The sequence below is a fragment of the Equus asinus genome, chromosome 2 (assembly GCF_041296235.1).
Source record: "Equus asinus isolate D_3611 breed Donkey chromosome 2, EquAss-T2T_v2, whole genome shotgun sequence".
Lineage (NCBI taxonomy): Eukaryota > Metazoa > Chordata > Mammalia > Perissodactyla > Equidae > Equus > Equus asinus.
The window spans coordinates 80,829,686-80,849,492 of record NC_091791.1 but is presented as its reverse complement, the minus strand read 5'-3'; the positions used below and the strand labels follow the sequence as shown (position 1 = coordinate 80,849,492).

The 19,807-nt window shown below is 35.6% G+C and overlaps 1 protein-coding gene across 6 annotated transcripts in view; it reads left to right on the top strand.

The window, feature by feature from the left end:
* The window catches only part of RYR2 (ryanodine receptor 2), a 674,743-nt gene that overhangs the window by 214,057 nt on the left and 440,879 nt on the right, over positions 1-19,807 (top strand). For all 6 annotated transcript variants that reach the window (XM_070492185.1, XM_044758547.2, XM_070492181.1 and 3 more), the window contains exon 3: positions 15,078-15,182. In XM_070492185.1, coding sequence (XP_070348286.1) covers positions 15,078-15,182 — 105 coding nt within the window. The remainder of the gene's footprint in view (positions 1-15,077; positions 15,183-19,807) is intronic.

Sequence of the window (19,807 nt, the reverse complement as noted above, 5' to 3'; positions counted from 1 at the left end):
AGTTATCTAATTTAGCCTAATTGTAATAAGCATTAAGTATAGACTGGAAAATTAGGCTGGATCCAGAATATGGATAGCACATGGGGAGCTTAGACTTAATTTATTAGGCAATGGGATTTCCCCTCAAGTTTTATTAACGTTACAGTTGACAAATAAAAATTATATACATTTAAGGTGTAAAATGCTATGTTTCAATATACATATACATTGTGAAATGATTACTGCAATCAAGCTAATGAACATATGCATCACCTCACATAGTTATGATTGCTTTTTTATTTGTTGGGAACATTTAAGATCAAATTCTTAGCAAATTGCAAGCATAAAATACAGTATTATTAACTATAGTTACTATGCTGTATATTAGACCTGAAGAATTATTCAGTTTGCATAACTGAAAAGTGAAATTTGTATCACTTGACCGACATCTCCCCATTTCTCCTTCCCCCCGGCCTCTAGCAACAACCATTCTACTTTCTGCTTCTATGGGTTTGACTATTTTAGATTGCACGTATAAGTGAGCTCATGCAGTATTTGTCTTTCTGAGTCCAACTTACTTCACTTAGCATAATGCCAGCTTTCATCAATGTTGTCGCAAATGTCAGGATTTCCTTCTTTTTAAAGGCTGAATAATATTGCATTATATAAACACACACACACATATATATACACACACATATATATACAGATGTTTATATACACATATATATACACCATGTATATATATATGTATCAAATATTCTTTTTAAAATAAGCAGAAAATTGTTGGATTTACATTTGCCATTTTAATTGTTTTTTATGTGCTGCCTTTTTGGTTGCTGTCCCTCTGTTCCTTGGTTATGTCCTTCTTTTGTGTAAAATGGTTCAGGTGCCATTTTGAAACCTCTGCTGGTGTTTTTTACCATATTTTTTTTGAGGTGTGTTCTTACTAGTTATTCTACGGATTGCAATATGTATTATTTTAATTTGTTTTAACTCATCATTGTAACTGCACAATCTACTTCAGATTAATACCAGTTTAGTTCCAGTAAAATACAGAAACTTTACTCCACATAGCTTTATTCTCTTTGTACCTCTTTTTATTCAATACATGTGATATGATGTACATGGTGTGTATATATATCTATTACACCTGTATATGTTGTAAACCCAATAATATTGTTATAACTATCACTTTATACAATCTTACATCTTTTTTCCCCAGCTTTCTTGAGATATAGTTGACATGTAACATTGTATAAGTGTAAAGTGTACAGCATGTTGATTTGATGCACTTACATAATATGTAAAGATGCCCCCCGTGGCACTACCTGACACCTGCCTCACGTCACGTAATCACCTTTCCTTTTTTGTGGGGAGAACATTTAAGATCTACTCTCTTAGCAAACTGTGAAGTATATAATACAGTATTATTAAGTATAATCACTATGCTGTATATTAGCTCCTCAGAATTTATTCAGCTCAAATTGGAAGTTTGTACTCCTTGACCACATCTCCCTTCTTCCTCACCTCACAGCTCATGGTAACCACCTCTCTAGTCTCTGTTCTGAGTTTGGTGGTCTTTAGGTTCCACATACAAGTGATATACAGTTTTTGTCTTTCTCTGTTTGACTTATCTCGTCTAGCACAAGGCCTTCAAGTTCCATCTATGTTGTCACAAATGGCAAGATTTCCCTTTCTTAGAGCTGAATAATACTCCATTGTGTGTGTGTGTGTATGTATATATATATATATATATATACACACACATATATGTGCCATATCTTTATCCATTTGTTCGTTGACAGACACTTAGGTTGTTCCCATTGCTTGGCTATTTTGAAAAATGCTGCAATGAACATGAGAGTGCAGATTATCTCTCGAGATCCTGTTTTCACCCCCTTTGGATATATACCCAGCAGTGGGACTGCTGGATCATATGGCAGTTCTGTTTTTAATTTTTTGAGGAACCTCCATATTGTTTTCCATAGGAGCTATACCAATTTACATTCCCACCGATGGTGTAAAAGGGTTTTCTTTTCTCCACATCCTTGCCAGCGTTTGTTACTTCTTGTCTTTTTGATAATAAACAAGTGTGAGGTGATATCTCATCTTTTTTTTTTAATGAGGAGGATTGGCCCTGAACTAACATCTGTGCCAGTCTTCCTCTATTTTGTATGTGGGGTGCCACCACAGCATGGCGTGATGGTCAGTGCACGCTTCCACACCCAGGATCCAAACCTGCAAACCCTGGGCCGCTGAAGCGGAGAGTGTGAACTTAACCACTACACCACTGGGCCGGTCCTCTCATTTGGTTTTGATTTGCATTTTCTTGATGATTAGTGATGTAGAGCACCTTTTCATATACCTGTTAGCCATTTGTATATTTTCTTTGGAAAAATGTCTATTCAATTCCTCTGCCATTTGTTAATTGTTTGTTTGTTGCTGAATTGTATGTGTTCTTTATACATTTTGAATATTAATCCATTGTCAGATACATGATTTGCGTTTTCATTTTGTTGATGGTTTCTTCTGCTGTGCAGAAGCTTTTTAGTTTGATGTAGTCCCACTTGTTTATTTTTACTTTTGTTGCCTTTGCTTTTGGTGTCAAATCCAAAAAATCATTGCTAAGACTTATGTCAAGGAGCTTACCCCCTATGTTTTCTTCTTGGAGTTTTACAGTTTCAGGTCTTACCTTCAAATCTTTAATCAATTTTGAGTTGATTTTTGTGCATGGTGTAAGATAGTGGTCCAGTTTCATTCTTTTACATGTGGCCATCCAGTTTTCCCAACAGTATTTATTGAAGAGACTGTTCTCTCTCCATTGTATATTCTTGGCTCCATTGCTATAAATTAATTGACTATATATGCATGGGTTTATTTTTTGGGTCTCTTGATTACTAAGCTTTGTAAATATAGTTTGAAATCAGGAAGCTTGATGCCTCCAGCTTTGTTCATTCTCAGGATTGCTTTGGGTAGTTGAGGTCTTTTGTGGTTTCATGGAAATTTTAGAATTGTTCTATTTCTATGAAAAATGACCTTGGGATTTTCACAGGGATTTCATTGAATCTGTAGATCACTTTAGGTGCTGTAGACATTGTAACAATGTATTTTTCCTAATCTATGAGCACAGAATATCTTTCCATTTATTTATGTTTTCTTCAATTTCTTTCATCAATGTCTTATAGTTTTCTATGTACAGATCTTTTACCTTCCTGGTTAAATTTATTCTTAAGTATTTTGTTCTGTTTGATGCAGTTGCAATGGGATTATTTTCTTAATTTCTCTTTTTGATAGTTTGTTGTTAGTGTACAGAAGCACAACTGATTTATGTGTATTGAAATTGTATCCTGCAACTTTACCAAATTTGTTTATTAATTTGAACAGATTTTTGGTGACGTCTTTAGGGTTTTCTAAATATAATACCATGTCATCTGCAAATGAAGACAATTTTACTTCTTTTTTTTTTTTCCAATTTGGATGCCTTTTATTTATTTGTTTTTCTTTCCTAATTGCTCTGGCTGGGACTTCCAGGACCATGTTGAATAAAAGGGGTGAGATTGAGCATCCTTGTCTTGTTTCTGATCTTATAGGAAGAGCTCTCAGTGTTTCACCATTGAGCAGGACTTTAGCTGTGGGCTTGTCATACATGGCTTTTATTATGTTGCGGTACCTTTCCTTGACATCCAGCTTATTAAGACTTTTTATCATGAAAGGATGTTGAATTGTGTCAAATGCTTTTTCTGCATCTATTGAGATGATCATGTGTTTTTTATCCACATTATGTTAATGTGGTGTATCACCGTGATTGATTTGTGGATGTTAAGCCCATCCTTACATCTCTGCAATACATCCCACTTGATCATGGTATATGATCTTTTAATATATTATTGAATCTGGTTTGCTAATATTTTGTTGAGGATTTTTGCATCTATATTCATTAGGGATATTGGCCTGTAATTTTCTTTTTTTATGGTCTCCTTGTCTGGCTTTGGTATCAGGGTAATGCTGACCTCAATAAATGCGTATGGAAGTGATCCTTCTATGGAAGAGTTTGAGAGGATTGATATTAGTTCTTCCTTAAATGTTTGGTAGAATTTACCTGTTAAGTCTTCTGGTCCTGGAATTTTCTTTGTTGGCGGGTGTTTGATTACTGATTCAATCTCCTTACTGGTAGTTGGTGCGTTCTGATTTTTAATTTCTTCATGATTCAGTCTTGATAGGTTTTCTGTTTCTAGGAATTTATCCATTTCTTCTTGGTTGTCCAATTTGTTGCAGTATAATTCTTAATAGTAGCCTATTACCCTTTGCATCTGTGTGGTATCAGTTGTAATATCGCCTCTTTCATTTATGATTTTATTTAATTGAGTCCTTTCTCTTTTTTCTTAGTCTAGCTGAAGATTTTTCCATTTCATTTATTCTTTCATACGTTAGTTTCATTGATCATTTCTATGTCTTTTTAGTCTCTATTTCATTTATTTCTGCTCTGATGGTTGTTATTTCCTTCTTTCTGCTAATTTTGGGTTTCATTTTTTCTTCTTTTTCTAGTTCCTGCAGTCCTATATCTTTAAAGAAGTTAAGAGATGAAATAAAAACATATTTCTAGGATCTTTTATATTAATTCACATATTTTCCATTTCTGGTGCTTTTCATTTTAAGAAAGCTCCTGAAGGACTTCCTTTACCATTTCTTGGAAGGCAGCTATAGTAGCAATAAATTCTCCTTCCTTGTTGATCTTGGAATGTCTTGACTTTTACTTCATGTTTGAAAAATAGTTCAGTTGTATATCGAATTCTTGGTTCACAAATTTTTCTTTAAGCTCTTTGAATATGTCGTCTAACTGCCTTCTGTCCTCCCTTGCTTCAAATTAGAAGTCAGCAATCAATCATATTGATGCTCCATTGTATGTAATGAGTAATTTTTTTCTCTTGCTGCTTTAAATATTTTCTTTTTTGTCTTTAACTCTCAACAGTTTGTCTGTGGTGTGTCTAGATGTGAATTTCTTTGTATTTATTCTACTTCGGAATTGTTTTGCTTGTTGGATGTGTAAACTAATGTTTTTCATCAAATTTTGGAAGTTTTTGGTCATTATTTCTACAAATATATTTTTTGGTCTTTTCTTTCTCTCCTATTCTTCTGGAACTCCCCATACACGTATATTGATACATTTGATATTATTCCACAGGTTTCTGAGGCTCAGTTAATCTTTTTCTATGTTTTTTTACTCTGTGTACTTCTGATTGAATAATTTCTATTGATTGATCTTTAAGTTCACTGATTCTTTCTCCTTTCATCTCAAATCTGCTGTTGAGCCCATCTAGTATATTTATCATTTCAGTTATTATACTCATATCTAGAATTTCCATTTGGTTCTCTTTTTTGTAATTCCTATATCCTTATTGAGAATTTCTATTTATTGATTCATTATTATCATATTTTCCTTTATTTGTTTAAAAATGATTTTCTTTAGTTCTTTAAATACATTTGTATGTTTAAAGGTTGTTTTGAAACCTTTGTCTGCTAACTCTTATATCTGGGGACATTCAGGGACAGTTTCTCTTGACTATTTTTTTCCCCTCAGAATTGGTTAGATTTTCCTGGGTGTTTTTAGGTTTTGTTTTTTGCCTGTGTTGTATTTTTTCCTAAAACTAGACTTTTCATATAATGTGTTGCAGTAACTCTAAATTCTGATATTCCGCCTGAAGGTTATTGTTGCTGTTTTTGTTTGTTGTCTTCGTTTAGTAACTTACCACAGCTAAATCTGTGAAATATGTTTCCCCTGTGATGTGTTGCCACTGAGAGCAGTGTTGTAGTTTTTTTTAATTCTTGTTTTTATTTTGGCCTGGCTTCCTAGAAGTCGCCCTGTTTCTGTGTAGCTTAGAGTTAAGGGAATGATGGTACAGCGGTTGCACTCAGATGGTTTGAGCAACAAGGCTCTGTCCTCTCTAAATGAACCTGTGTGTTGGTAGAGAAGTGCATGAGAAGTTCAGGTCATTTGAAACCTGCCCCAGATTTACTTTCTACTGGGTCCTTTGTGTCTCTCTTGTGCGCATGCTACTTCAGGCTTAACCAGAAGTGTGTGAATAGCTTGGGACTACTCTGTGTGCTTGCAGCTTCAGTCAGGAATATACTGAGTCAGCCCAGAAGAGCTGTTGGGTCTCCCTGGAAAGTGTCACTTTCACAGGTAATGCGGTGTGCGTGGCATCTGCTCCAAATTGAATGAACCCTCTTTCATGTGGTGGCACAGCTTTGGGTCCTCACAGCCTATCCCACGCCACACTCTGGCACAACCTCCACGTCCGCTGAGCTGAGGGGAGATAGGTGCAGCCTTGGGAATAACACTACAGACTCTTACTGTTCTTTCCTAAAGTTCAGAAGTTTTCAAGCATAAAATTTTGTCAGTTTTTTTTTTTGTGTTTGGTTAAGCTCCATTGCTCTGAAGGGCTATTTTTGTCAGTTTTATCCAGCTTGCTTTTTGGGAGAGAATTTGCCAACCTCATCACTTTGCCATAAGGGAGAGTCCCCATAATTTCTTTAAAAAATGTAGCTCATAGACCTTTTTATCTTTTCTGAATTGATCCTTAAATGTAAAAAAGTGTTGCACTGTGTCTCTGATTCATCATGTACCCAGCTGCTAGAGTTATCTTCCTAAAACTATCCTTTGATTTCTTTGTGTTACCTATTGCCCCCTTTTGAGCCAAATTATATGTTAGGTGAGATGGAATTTTTGTTTACCCAAATGGTATTTGTATTCTGTTATCTTCAGCTATATCTTTATAGTTTATATGGGTGAATAGGCCTCTAGAGTATGTCCAGGTCACCTAACCTTATGTCAGGGTTAAGTCTCACAAATACAGCTTCAGTTTCAGTTCTCTATAACATTCCTGAAGTATCTACCCTTAGTTTTCTAATTCCATTATATACCTCTCTCATCAAGATTCTTCAACCAGAAAATATCGAATCTTCCATTGAAGTGGTAACTCTCGTGGTCAGGCAACAAGGGAAAGATGCCTGTGTCCAAATACACCCACAAGGCATCCATCCCGACAGGGTCACTATTTTAACGCCTCACTACAATTTGCTCCTGCTAGTACATTCCCGGGGGGCTTATACCAGGTCATGGGCTTCTAAAATGTCCCTCAAGTCACAGGCCAAGAGGTTGGGGTGTTCATGACTCTGGTTCTGTGTATGAGCTCTTTCAGAGCATGCACACTGTCACATTGAGGTTTAATTTGTCAATCATAACTACTACCACAAATGGACAGGAAAAACAAAAGAAAAAGAAAACAGAGAGAACCAGGCTGATATGACCCTCAAGGAGACAATGAAGTGTGGGTTTTAGGTTAAGCAGATATGCCTCTTAATAATTCTGGCTTTGATCAAGCCATTTAATTTTCCACTCACCATTTACTCATTTTGAAAGTAGGGATAATAATACTTCTCTTTTAGGGTTGTGATGAGGATTAGGACCTAGAACACAGAGGACAATTAAAAGGTGATATAGCCTTTGTTATTTACATAATTATGTCTACATGGTTATTTTTTACATGCTTAAAACTGTGTAGAAATTCCAGGCTAGCAAAACTTTTAGTAAGAATTCCATGGTGTTGACCGTTTGCATCTGAGCCTACTTGGAGTTCCAGTTTTGAGCTTCCAAGTGATGTCGCTGAGTTGATTCCAGCTTGATTTGTTCAGACTGATACTGAGTAATTAATTTAGCTCTTGCCATTTTAAATTAATTTAGATGAAATTATCCAGCTCATTTTCAGAGAATGAGATATGTGCAAAGAGTGAGATGGATGGTATTTTGTATGGTTATGCCTGAATAAATCTGCACTGTATTACATAGTTAATTAAATTTGAAGACATCATCTTATTGCCTGCATAACTTGATTTGGAAGCCATACTTTCTTGTTTTCACTATTTTCTTCTTTCGACTTTCTGTGGAGCTCTAGGTAAGTCAGAGTCGGTTGGCTGCCCTCATCTACAAGTTTGTGTGAAGTGATCCCCCTTTTTGAAGCAGATTTTGAGACAAGGGACTATGGCTATTGTGGCAAAGGTCATCTGGCTGGCAGATGATTAGGTTGACCTGGTCATGGTGAAAATTATTTTTTGCCCCAAATACTTTTAGGGAAAGAACCTAGGATTAGATTCTTCTTAAATCTCGTTTTCGCTCAACTCCCTAGAGAGAACACTGTTGCTCAGCAGGAATTTTCACTGGAAGATCTACCAAGTTTGATCACTATCTGTGGCTCACTGGGGTCTTACAGGAGCAAGGCTGAGATGTCACTGATCTGATTCTCAACAGATACTTGGGCCATACATTATTTTTGTCTTAGTTATCATTGCTTAGTTGCTGTCATGACAATGCCAGTTGCTTACTGCATCTGTAATGAACATGTATGTATTTTGCTAATTATTAAAAAATTCCCTTTTGAGTAAAACTCTGTTCCAGAGTAATTTGTGGCTACTTGAACTATAGCAGTGATTCCACTATTTCCACCAATTTATTTGTTTTGTGGTTTTATTTTTCATCCATTTACTCGAATATTTACTCAAATAGCTCTAAACTCTTTGACTTTAGTGGTGAGACTCCATAGCTTTTTTAAATAGTACATTTCCCAACTTGAAGCCCAACTTGTATCATTGTGATATACTTCTCTGACTAGAAATTGTGTTTTAAGTGCAAACTAGGTAAATGGGCCGTTATCTAGAGTCTGGAGAGTTGGTTTGTTCTTTAATCAAGATTGTGACGGATGGGGGGTTTGGCTTCACAGTCAAAGGAGGCTACATCCAATGAACCACTGGATGGTTTTATGTGATTGTAAGGATACCTGCATATTCTCTTGAGGCTTAATTCATAGTAGAAGTCCCTCCTCTGCTTTCCCTTTGTTTTGCTTTCAAAATATCATGTACTTGTGTTCTCAGCAACAGTGGCTTCCACTCAAGATGTGTGTGAACAGATTTGACCCAAGACAGTATTCCTGTTGTCATCTTAGAATGAGAGCGATAATGTGGGATGCAATGTCAAACTAGTGTGTGTACTTCTAGGTTTGCATTGGTAGATCTGAGTCATCTGAATGTTAAAAAATTGTAAAAATAAGATAGATTGACATATCTACTTAATATTATGTTTAAAGGACACTGTATTACAAAAGATGTGTGCCAAGGAGCAAAATGAACACTGACAAATCATATGAAACCCTACCTATTCACTAGGGATTTTCATAATTAACTGCTCAATTGGCAGAGCTGTGGCTCTTTGTAGTGGTGATATACTGCTAATTACATCTCATTTAAACCTGCTAATAAGTCCTCCCCTACCTGGACCAATGTTGGCAAGAATGCCAAGTAGAATGATTTGAGTTTTTCTGAAGAGATTCAAAGGTTTTAGACCTGGGGAAATCAGACATATCAGTTTCATCTGTGACAATCACATTCAGCCTTGTCTTTCAAAAAGCTCGTTTGAAAGAATTAATTGACACAGGATAAATATTTCCTTCTCTAAGACAATCTCATGTTAACCTTTGGTGCAAAGTGGGATGAAGGGAAAAAGAATATGACAAGAAAAACTACTCAGAACTATGATCTCCCCTGAAGAAGTGTGAAGGTCTAGTGATAACCATATTTCTAGGCTGGAATATGGCGAAATGTTATGATTGGGGTTTTGAAGAAATATAAAGAGGAAAAACTGAACTGAGCTTTTCCTTATATCCTGCTTGATATAGCTTTTCCACAGTATTTCAGATAAGTCAATGAGATAAAACACCATAATTTTTTTTGAATAGGAGAATATATAAACATTTTCAAGGTTATTATTTCCCATCTGGTAGGTGAAATTTTGCCTGGTTCATGTCTCCAGTTGGCAACTTACAAAACAACAACAACTTTTCTTTTGGAGAAGATACAGTTTGCTATCTCCATAGTTGTGGAGAAGTTGACCCTCAGTGATGATAGTGCCTTGCCAAAGGCCGCTCAGCAGATGGGTGGCTGAGTGAAAACAAATCTGCCTCCACTTCAGCCCATCTGTTCCATTCTAAAGTACACCGTCTTCACAGTTCTTGCTAGAAGAGCAGCTCTTCTCTTAATTTATATCTCTGTGATTCTGAGCTTTCAATCTGATTTAGGTTTTTCCTTCAATTAGGCAGTTAAAATGACATTTTATTGGCATTTTCCAATGTATAATGCGTTGATTTTCTTATTTGAACCTCAGAACAAGTCTTTGAAGTACGATGAGTATTTTGCCACTTAATAGGTGGGAAGCTCAGACTGATTACCTGGGATCCCTTGGCTAGTTATGCACTGAACCTGAGTCCTCTGTTCTTTGGAACAGTGACCTGCCCATTTCCTTATGTTCTCAAATGATCAAGATTTAATACCTCATTAATTTTCACAATAGATTTAGAGATATCTGTGTTACCGGCAAGGTTATTTGGAGCACAATTGAAAGGCGATATAAATTAACTTGTCTTCCTATTAGACAACTAGGATTACGAAACAGAAACAAAAGTAATCATTAGGACTAACTACCTATGTCCCTATGAACACATTTGTTTAATTTTCCAGAAATAGATGAAATCATAGTCTGAGGTCAATTCCTCAAACATCGAGCACGTTCTTTTGTTGACTGTATTAGGCTGGTTGTAGTGGGGTGGGAGCGTGAGGATCCAAGCTGAATAACAATGTTGCAGGGCAGGAAATGTGACCCAGCCTTCAGGAGGAATATGGCAGATCTTGCTTCCCTAACAGTTGTGAAGAATGAAGTAGATATCTATCTGCTATGAGACAATGATCTCCAGGATATATTAGTAAATTAAAAAATGTAATTTGTACAAAGTGAGCCCATTAATGGGGAAAGCCAATCTAGATACTTCTGTATGAGCATACGTATGCATGTAAATGCATAGAAAAAGGCCTGGAAAGATGCACAGCCAGTAGCTCGTGAAACTTCCATGTGGTTACACCCGGGAGGGAGAGTGAGTAGAATTACATTCGGAAGAGAGAATTTTCAACTTTTCAGTATTGTTTGAATTTTCAACAAGGAAAATGCTTTTATGTGTGATTTTATTTATATGTGATTTAAAAATATGAAATATTTTCCATAGCTAGAGATCTGGATATGGATTTTTCAGGCTGAGGGAGAAAAAAATATGAGCAAAGGCATCAGGATGTCGAAATGGAGGAGTTTGTTAGTATGCAATTTTTACACAATGATAATGAGAGAGATGATCCCCTGTGGCTTATGTAGTCCCCAATTATTGAGTGCAGTTCAGTTAAGGTAATGACATGTTTCAGTAGGTTTTTGAGTGAGTTAGGCAGATAGATCTGTGGAAGCCAAATGGTTTGATGAATACCTCAGTTGGAAATCTAATTGATTTCACATAGACTCTCCAGTGCCAACAAAGCCAGATGCTGCCTAGTGGTTATTCTTGAGAATTTTTTTCTCCTACGATTAGATAATGTTCGTCAGGCAGAAGAGAACGGTGACCAGCTTGTATTTTAAAAAGAAGAAAAGGCACACAGCCATGCTGCTGGCTTAAGGTTTGATACCTTGGCCAAAGTACACATATCCTGATAAAACTGGTGTTGTCTCCCTATAAAAAGAATTATTAACCTCCTGCCTGCCTGCTTCAGGGACTTTTCTGGGCAGCCTACATGGACATTTAGACAGACTGAAGCACTTTCTCTGGTTCTGTTTTGCATAAAAAGTAAACGTTCTGTGTAATGTTTAAGAGGCAGATAGGTGTCCACGCTGTGCTGTGGATGTTAGTTTTGTGTTTGGCTGCGTTCCATTTTGAAGCACTATACTACCCGAGAGTTTCTTGTATGATTTGAGAGCGCCCTCATTTTAAGGGCAAACAAATTTCTTTCAAATTGAAGTTCTAAAAATTAAGTTTCTCAGTAGTTAAGACTTGACGTAAAAAGAAATTAAGACTAAGGAAAAGATGATAACTTGCAAATATTTACGGATCGGAGCTCCCACTACAGATGTTTATGTAGACTGTTATACTTTCTCTCTTGTGCCTGGTGTTAGGGGTCATTTTGGTTTCCATTTTGGGGCCTTGATTAATGAATGAGACCCTTTATTTTCCATTGACTCAACTGAATTTTTGGGAAGTGGGAACAAAGGCTTAACATAAATACTATTGTTATAGTAGGGTATAGCTATAAACATTTTAAAGTTATTTGAAGAAATATCCTTGTAAATTAAGGAATACTTTTAGTAGTCTACTTTAAAAGGTAACAAGTTATGGTAATGATTATGTTGCCTAAAATAGCCAGACCCTTGTTTTTAGAGCAAAATAAACAGATGCTGTTACAAAGCTCTGATTTGTGTTAAGTTTTCCTGAAAGCAGTAAACACCATTTTTTTACGGTCTCAGCTCTTCTATTACATTTATGTGTTTTTTGAGGTGGGAAGGGGGTAAAGAGAGAGAGGATAAAGATGGGTCAAAAGAAAATGGGTTGAGAGACAGCTTGTTTTGTTAAGAGACAGAGAATTGCCTTTGTGGATTGGCTGTTCATTTGTTCCTGCTAACTCCCGCTATCTGGAGAAAGATCTGGAGAAAGATCTGTAACAGGCGTGTTACTCTGTGGCAAAATGAAATTATTTGGCAGGATTAATTCATTTCAAAACCATGTGGTTTTCAAGGATCTTGAAAATAAATGTTAGGTATTTTAGCAATCCGTACTCTAAAATTTTGATCAAAGTGAAGCGTGAAAAAATTTACGTACACCCAGTATGTAAATGTTTAAATGTTACCAGAAAGTGCTTTTTCCTGAAAATACTGTAATATTTTGGATGTTACAAACAGGTGGATAATTATTGATTTCTGTTTTCAAACACTATTTCTCCAAAATAGAATCCATTTAAGAACCAATTTTGAGAAGTGAGCGGTGCTTCATCATTGCCACAAATGGAGAGAAATGACAATATGCAAAACTAACTAATGACAGCGGCTCACTTATTCTGAATTCTTGTTGTGTTCTTGACACTGTGATAAGCTCTTTACTTATATTATCTCCTTTATTTTTCACCCCAAACCTTTGAGGATGGTACAACTTTTATCCCATTTTTCAGGGAAGGAAACGAAAGATTAGAAAAGTTAACAGCTACTAGGTAGTGAGGCCAGGATTCTTGCTTAGGTGATCTGTTTACAGAATCCAAGGTCTTAACTGTTATAATATACTGATTCTAAAGCAGTTAATGAATAGCGATCTGAATTCATTCCAGCGGCGTGCTGGAAATGGCTCTTATAGACTACTGAGAGCCAATTGTTAGATATGTAGGAATTTCATGAGCTGATTTGTAAACTTTGATACTTTGAGATTAGCAATCATGGGCATATTTACACCACAGAAATGGGTAAACGCTACAAATGAAGGCTTTTCTTTTTGAGAATTGGTTCACTTGCACATCATTTAATAACATACTACCCTGCCAGCACTGTGTGTCAGAGTGTATCTCCCAAACCTTCACGTTTTAAATGGATATGAATGAAATAAACACTTCCATTAGCAGATTTTTTTTAGTAGCATTTATCTTGATCTGAGCAATTGTAGTTAGTATAGTTAGAACTGAGAAAATTAAATTTAAAAGCATTTATTCCCAAATTTCACAGTAGAAGTGAATCTCTTTTGCTAGTCTTTTATCTGAGAATTTTGGAAAGAAGTTCTTTGTCTGGCTGACTACAGAGTATAAAAACAGTAGCTGTACCCAGATTTGAGAGCTTCCTTTGACTGCTGCCTGAGATGGTATCAGGAGAAATGGAAAGAAATTGGGCTGGGGGTACAGAAGACAGTGATAGGATAGAGCAATCCAGAGAAGAAAAGTTCATGAAAAAACAAAGCAAAACAAAACAAAACATCGGTGCCAGAAAGGATCATGGGAGTATAATCAGCTTAGTTGCCTGATTCTGTGCTTCTTTCGTCCATAAAGGAATTTTAACTTTAATTCTGGATCCCTGGTACTTAATCTTTCCTTGAAACCTTAAAACATTATTCTCTGCTGCTAAGAATCATTCTAATGGTAGTGGTTCAACTTAATAAATACTTAAACATTATAAATTGTAATTTTGATGCATTGCATCAGGTGATCAGATTTATCCTCCTAATGTTCTTTTTATGAAGAAGACATGCTCTTGCTTGCATTTTGTGCTTAATATATTTATAATGTTCTTCTATTATGAAAATCCTCTTTTAAGTGTCTTCCCATACCCAGCTGGATGGCCTGCTGGATCATGCTTTTCAAAAGCAAAAGCATATAGAAATGATAATATATTTGTTCCTGATCAGGAGAGTTCTTGCTGACTCGCCAATCATTTCTTATCTTGCGTCTTTCACCTCCTTGGTAGATACCTTCTTGGATTTTCAGACTTTATGATTTTATTGATTGAAGTGAAAGTTTGAGGGAAGGAAAGAGAAGGGGAAAAGGATGACTGGGAAAATAAAGCAACACACACACACAGAACAGAAGTAAAATGACCATATCTCAAGTTAGGGGCCAAATATGATGCTAACTTGAGTGAAACAAAGGCATTGTTATCTTTGTGGTTAAGGAGAAGCTTGTGTAAATGAATATTTTGTACCAATTCAATTTTTTATTTGATTAACTTTGGTATTACTTTGAGGCAAGTATTTTTCTCTCCTTTTTATTTTTTTAATCAACTGACTGCTCGGTAGGTTATAAATGAATGCTTGAGAGTCAGAGAAATCTGGCTTTTTAATCCTGGCTTAAAATTTTTGGTAACTTAGTGACTTTGGAGAAGTAACCTAACTTTTCTATTTTCTTGTCCACACAGTGATAGTAATAATCCTTCCCATAGACGACCACAGGAGTTCATGATAAAGCTCTGAGTGCGATGCCTATCAGAGTAGGCACTCAGTAAATGGGTAGCCACTGTTATCCGTAAATTAAAAAATAGATTAAGTGTGAGCAGAATAGACAATGTATTTTGATGATTTTGGAACTCATGTTAGATAATTCACAAGTACGCTTACTTTTTCTATGAAAGGAACTGAAATGTAATAAGGTAAATTGGGTCTGGACACTTGATGATGATGATAATGACAATAATGGCTTTCCCTCTTTCCTCACAGAATGTCCCCCCAGACCTCTCCATCTGCACCTTTGTGCTGGAACAGTCCCTCTCCGTCCGGGCCCTGCAGGAGATGCTGGCTAACACGGTGGAGAAGTCAGAAGGGGCAAGTACTTAATTTATCCAGACTTGCAGTATTTTAATGATCTCAGCTACTGTACGAATGATTTAATTCACAAGTATTGGAGACTTTCTTCTTGCTGAAAGAAGTCAATGCCTTTTCCTTGTGATTTCCTTAAGTTTGACTTTTTGCTTTATCTCCCAGACCTGTGATGTCTTAGAGAACTTAAAAAACAAAATCCAACCTTAAGGTGATCTGTGTCATTGAACCTTATGCTTATGTCTATGGTTTAAAACAGAATCTTTCTTTGAGCATTTGTGGGTTTTCTTCCATTTTCAGAGCTGTTGTTGTTTGTTTGATTAATTGCTTTATGCATGGCTATTTGTCATTAATCTGTATTTCATTTTCAAATACCTCTAACCATGTGACTATGTTCTAAGCTTCTTTATGGCATGTAAAATTTCATGGCACTCATATATTTTAAGTAACAAAATTATGGTGATACAGCTTTAGTCGATTGCAATTTTGCAAACAGCTGATCATTTTCTTCTGAAAATTGAAATTCTTAATCTGTCTCCTAATGCAGACATTTTTCTTTGAAAGCTTATTTGGTAATTTAAATTATTTTCCAGGCTATTCCTTGGTATGACTGATTATTGGGCTACTACTCATTCTTAGCCAATTCATTAAAGTTTAGAATTAAGCAGGAGGATGAATCGTCAAATTTTTGATTCCTGGTTTTATTTTTTGGTACTATAATTGCTGCAGTATATAGTTTCATAAACTATACTATTTCCAGGAATGAAGCTGAAAATCTTCTTTTGCTGTTATTGGTCTATGTGTTGCTGTTACTGTTGTCAGTCGTTGTTGTGGTCTGGATAAGCAAAGAGATGAAAAAATGATAATGCACAGTTCAACAGAAAACGAGTGATCAATTATGATGTAACATATTTTCATTAGCCTTGTAGTTTTAAAAATTTTAGTGTCACACAGCTTAGGACTTTAACTGATTTCTGCATTACTTCTAAATTCATTTAAAATTTTAGTAGTTTACTACTAAATACGGAGGAGAAACTTTAGTGATTTTTATTTGATATAGACTAAAAACTCATTTTACGAAAGATCTGAATATGTGTGTTTTAATCTTTCAAGTTCATTTTTGGTTACAACAAAGTTTGAAATTACTTTATCAAACTGTATAAAGTTTCTTTTAAAATTTTTGTTCTTTAATGCAAAGTTTTAGAGTGGGCTTAAATGTAAGAGGAGCAAAACATTTTCCAGTGTATCTAGTTTCCTTTCTACCTGGAATAACCCCTCCTGATTTTTAAGCATCACTGAGACACATCGACTTTGAAATTCAAGTCTCTCTTTACAAGGAAAAATCATTTTTATTTTGCATTAGCATCTAGGAAAATGTATTGTCATTTTGCTTATCTTTGTAGATACCAACTTATGGCTAAATGGCCATAAATGTAATTTTTATAATGTTAAGCTGCTTTTTCTAAATTTAACACTTTTGAAAAAGATGTTTTGTCTCCCAAAAATCATGGGGTTGGACTAGGCAAGCTCTAAATTTTCTGTGTATATAAGAATTGTTGGTAATACTATTTTAGGATTTATGTTTTTAAGATATTTATTCAGAGTTAGAATTTCTGGACCTTCCAAGTATTTTTATTTCGCTGAGTTTTATTTTGAGTTGTTCTTCATCTAGAGTTTCTATTAGAGATCAAGTCGTAATTTATGTGATGTGTGGAACACCATTTTATAAAGCCCAGCTTAGCTGCTATAAGACATTAATTAAAAAATATGAATTGAGAAAAATCTCCTACAGGAAAAGAACATATTTTATTGAGCTTAATCTCAGTTTTAGACAAGTAACTTTTAGGAAGAAACCATTGTCACATAGCTCATAGGGATGTTAAATTTTGGGGAAAGAAAGATTCTCTCTTAGACTGCAGAGAAGTTTTGATTATACCAGGGGTGATATTCAAAATATTTAACAACTAGTTTGGGACAGGCATCAATTAAGCAGCGTGGACCTCTGCGATAATGCTAGAGGCAAGGTCCTAGAGAGATTTGGGATGGTCTGAGCAATTTGGGGGTGTCCTGGAGGAGCCCTGAGGCAGTCACGGTCAGAGAGCACTCAGGACTTGGGGCCACGACTGTTTACCAATAGGGATAGAAGTTTTCCAATTTAACAACTGTCTTAATCGTAATAGTGCAGACTGGCTAAATAGCATGTCTGATTATTCACGATCAATGGATGCTGCCGGCACTTGTAGTAATCAAGTCTTTTGGACTCCACAGGGATCCATATCCTCTTTCCTAGTGCTTCCTTCTGTCTTCTTGGTTTCATTATGGGACTCTTAAATCCTTTTGTCGAGCAAATTGTCATCTCCAACTTAATAAATTACATGCAGTAATTTGCTTAAAGGAAGATCTACTTTTAGTAGGACGAAGTGTGTCAGCAGGGTAATGCTCATTTTTACGAAATCATTTCCTTCCTTACAAATTAACAGTTTATCAAAAAGAAACTTGTGGATTCCCTGATTCCCCCACACTTTCATAATTAACTTTCTTTATGAAGCCTTGATTTTTTAAAAATAATTCTTCCTGAATTCTTTATGTAATTCAATAAATTGAATAATACTGATACTATTTAGTGTCCAGAATGCTGTGATATCCACATAGCAATACAACATACTTGACATGATAAGGAAAAAATTTCCATCTAGAATCATGCCCTTTTTTTTGGTCGCTAAATACCATTTTGTTTGTATTCTTGGGTCCCACTGGTTAAATGCATGGTTTTCATAAAGCTGCAGGAAATCTAGCAGGAAATTCCCAACATTGTTTGTGCCAAAACAAATCATGAAAATTATTGATAACAAAAGGAGATGTGTAACATTAAACAGGAAAAAATATTACCTAATTTATGAAGTTTTGATCCCATAGAATTGCTTATTGTGACTGTTAGTAAAATAACAAATATTTTTGTGGCACAAAAAGCATTCTGAAGGGCTTCATCTGAAGAGATTTTCTAAAATGTCTGTTTAATAAAAAAAAATGTGCTAAGACAGAGACCTAGATGTGGTGTTTCTGGTTCCACTGAATATCATTTAATTTTTCTTCTTCTTCAAAGTGTATCAATATTGAATAGGCCAAGATCTGTTTATCTTTGTGTGAGTCGCTCCTTATGGAGCCTTTAGAATTCTGTGGGTGGAGACAATAGGCATACAATGAGGAGACAATGACTGTTTGCAGTGTCCATCCTTTGGCTGAATTTTGTCTGGGCTCCAGTGTTTGCACATCCTGCTTCTGTTCTTCCTTCTGCTTGCCCCTGAGTTTTGTGTGGTTCTGGATAACTTGTCTGCTAGTGAATCCACCTCTGTCTGTCTCTTCTCACTCTTCAGATTTATTCTGCCTGTTGGTGAGATAGCAGAGGGTGAGACAGCGTAGGGCTAGAAGCAGGGCTGGGTGGTCTTAGAGAGCTGCTCCAGCATACCAGCTCTAACATGTGCTCGCCCTGTGGCTTTAGGGGAGGTGACTCTTTATCATCAGGCTTAGTGATTAATAAATGAATGATGGTGGGTATAGACTATTTAGCATACATGTAACGGTGGCTGTTATTATTGTTTCACTTATTCTTTATCTCATACCTATATACTCCCTTGGTGGGATTGTCACTAGTCCCTAGCCACCCTTTCCTTGACGGCCTTGGCAGCTTCCTTCTCTGCCGTCTTGGCGGGTCCAGTCCCCGCTTCCCCTCTCCTCCAGTATCCCAACTGTTTCTGGCATGTAGTTCTGCCAGTTTAATTATGACACAATTATGTCAAAATACAGTCAATGACAGCATTTTTGTATTTCCGTGTGTGTTCTAGTTAGTAAAGTTTAATAATTTAGATGATCCTATGCTTTTGGCTATTTATTTTATTATACCTTATTTAATTCACAAACATTTCTGATGAATACTTTCTCCATACAATTTTATATTTAAATGTCTAGTTTAATTTAAGGACTCCATTTTACAGGAGCCCGGATACAACCTGAGAGTGACACTGTACAGTGGAAAGAGCTTTGGTTTTGGAGTCCATGAAGTTTATTGAAAATTGTTACTTTTCCAAATAATATTTTTAATAATTAGCATTTGTTGAAAAGGCATTGCTTTTATTTAATGCTGTGGGTATGTTAAGTGGCTTACTTGTATATTCTATTTAGGAGAGTATATTTTAAAATTATAACAGTGACTGTCCTTTCTGTCTATTGGTTCACTTGTTTCTGAGAGGACTTGGGACCCTGCCTTTTTTATCTTTGGCTTATGGCCACTTGGCTATTGGTCTCTTGTTGTTAGGGTATTGTAGATTGACACAAGAAAAAAATAAAAATTAAACCAACATTTTCCCCTTATATTCTGCTCTTTGGTGAGGAAGTAGGTTGAAATTTATAATTTAGGTGATTGTGATTGGGATCATTCATTCAATTTATGTCATATATTTTCCTCAATATTATAGGTTATTGGTAGTTTACTATAATCTAAATTACAGTTGATGCTTTAAATATCTATAACATTCAGAATGTAATATTATAAATATTACTTATGAATAACATCATTCAGTTCTAATCTTTCATTTACTTAATGCAAACTTTTTGAACATTTATAAGATATACTT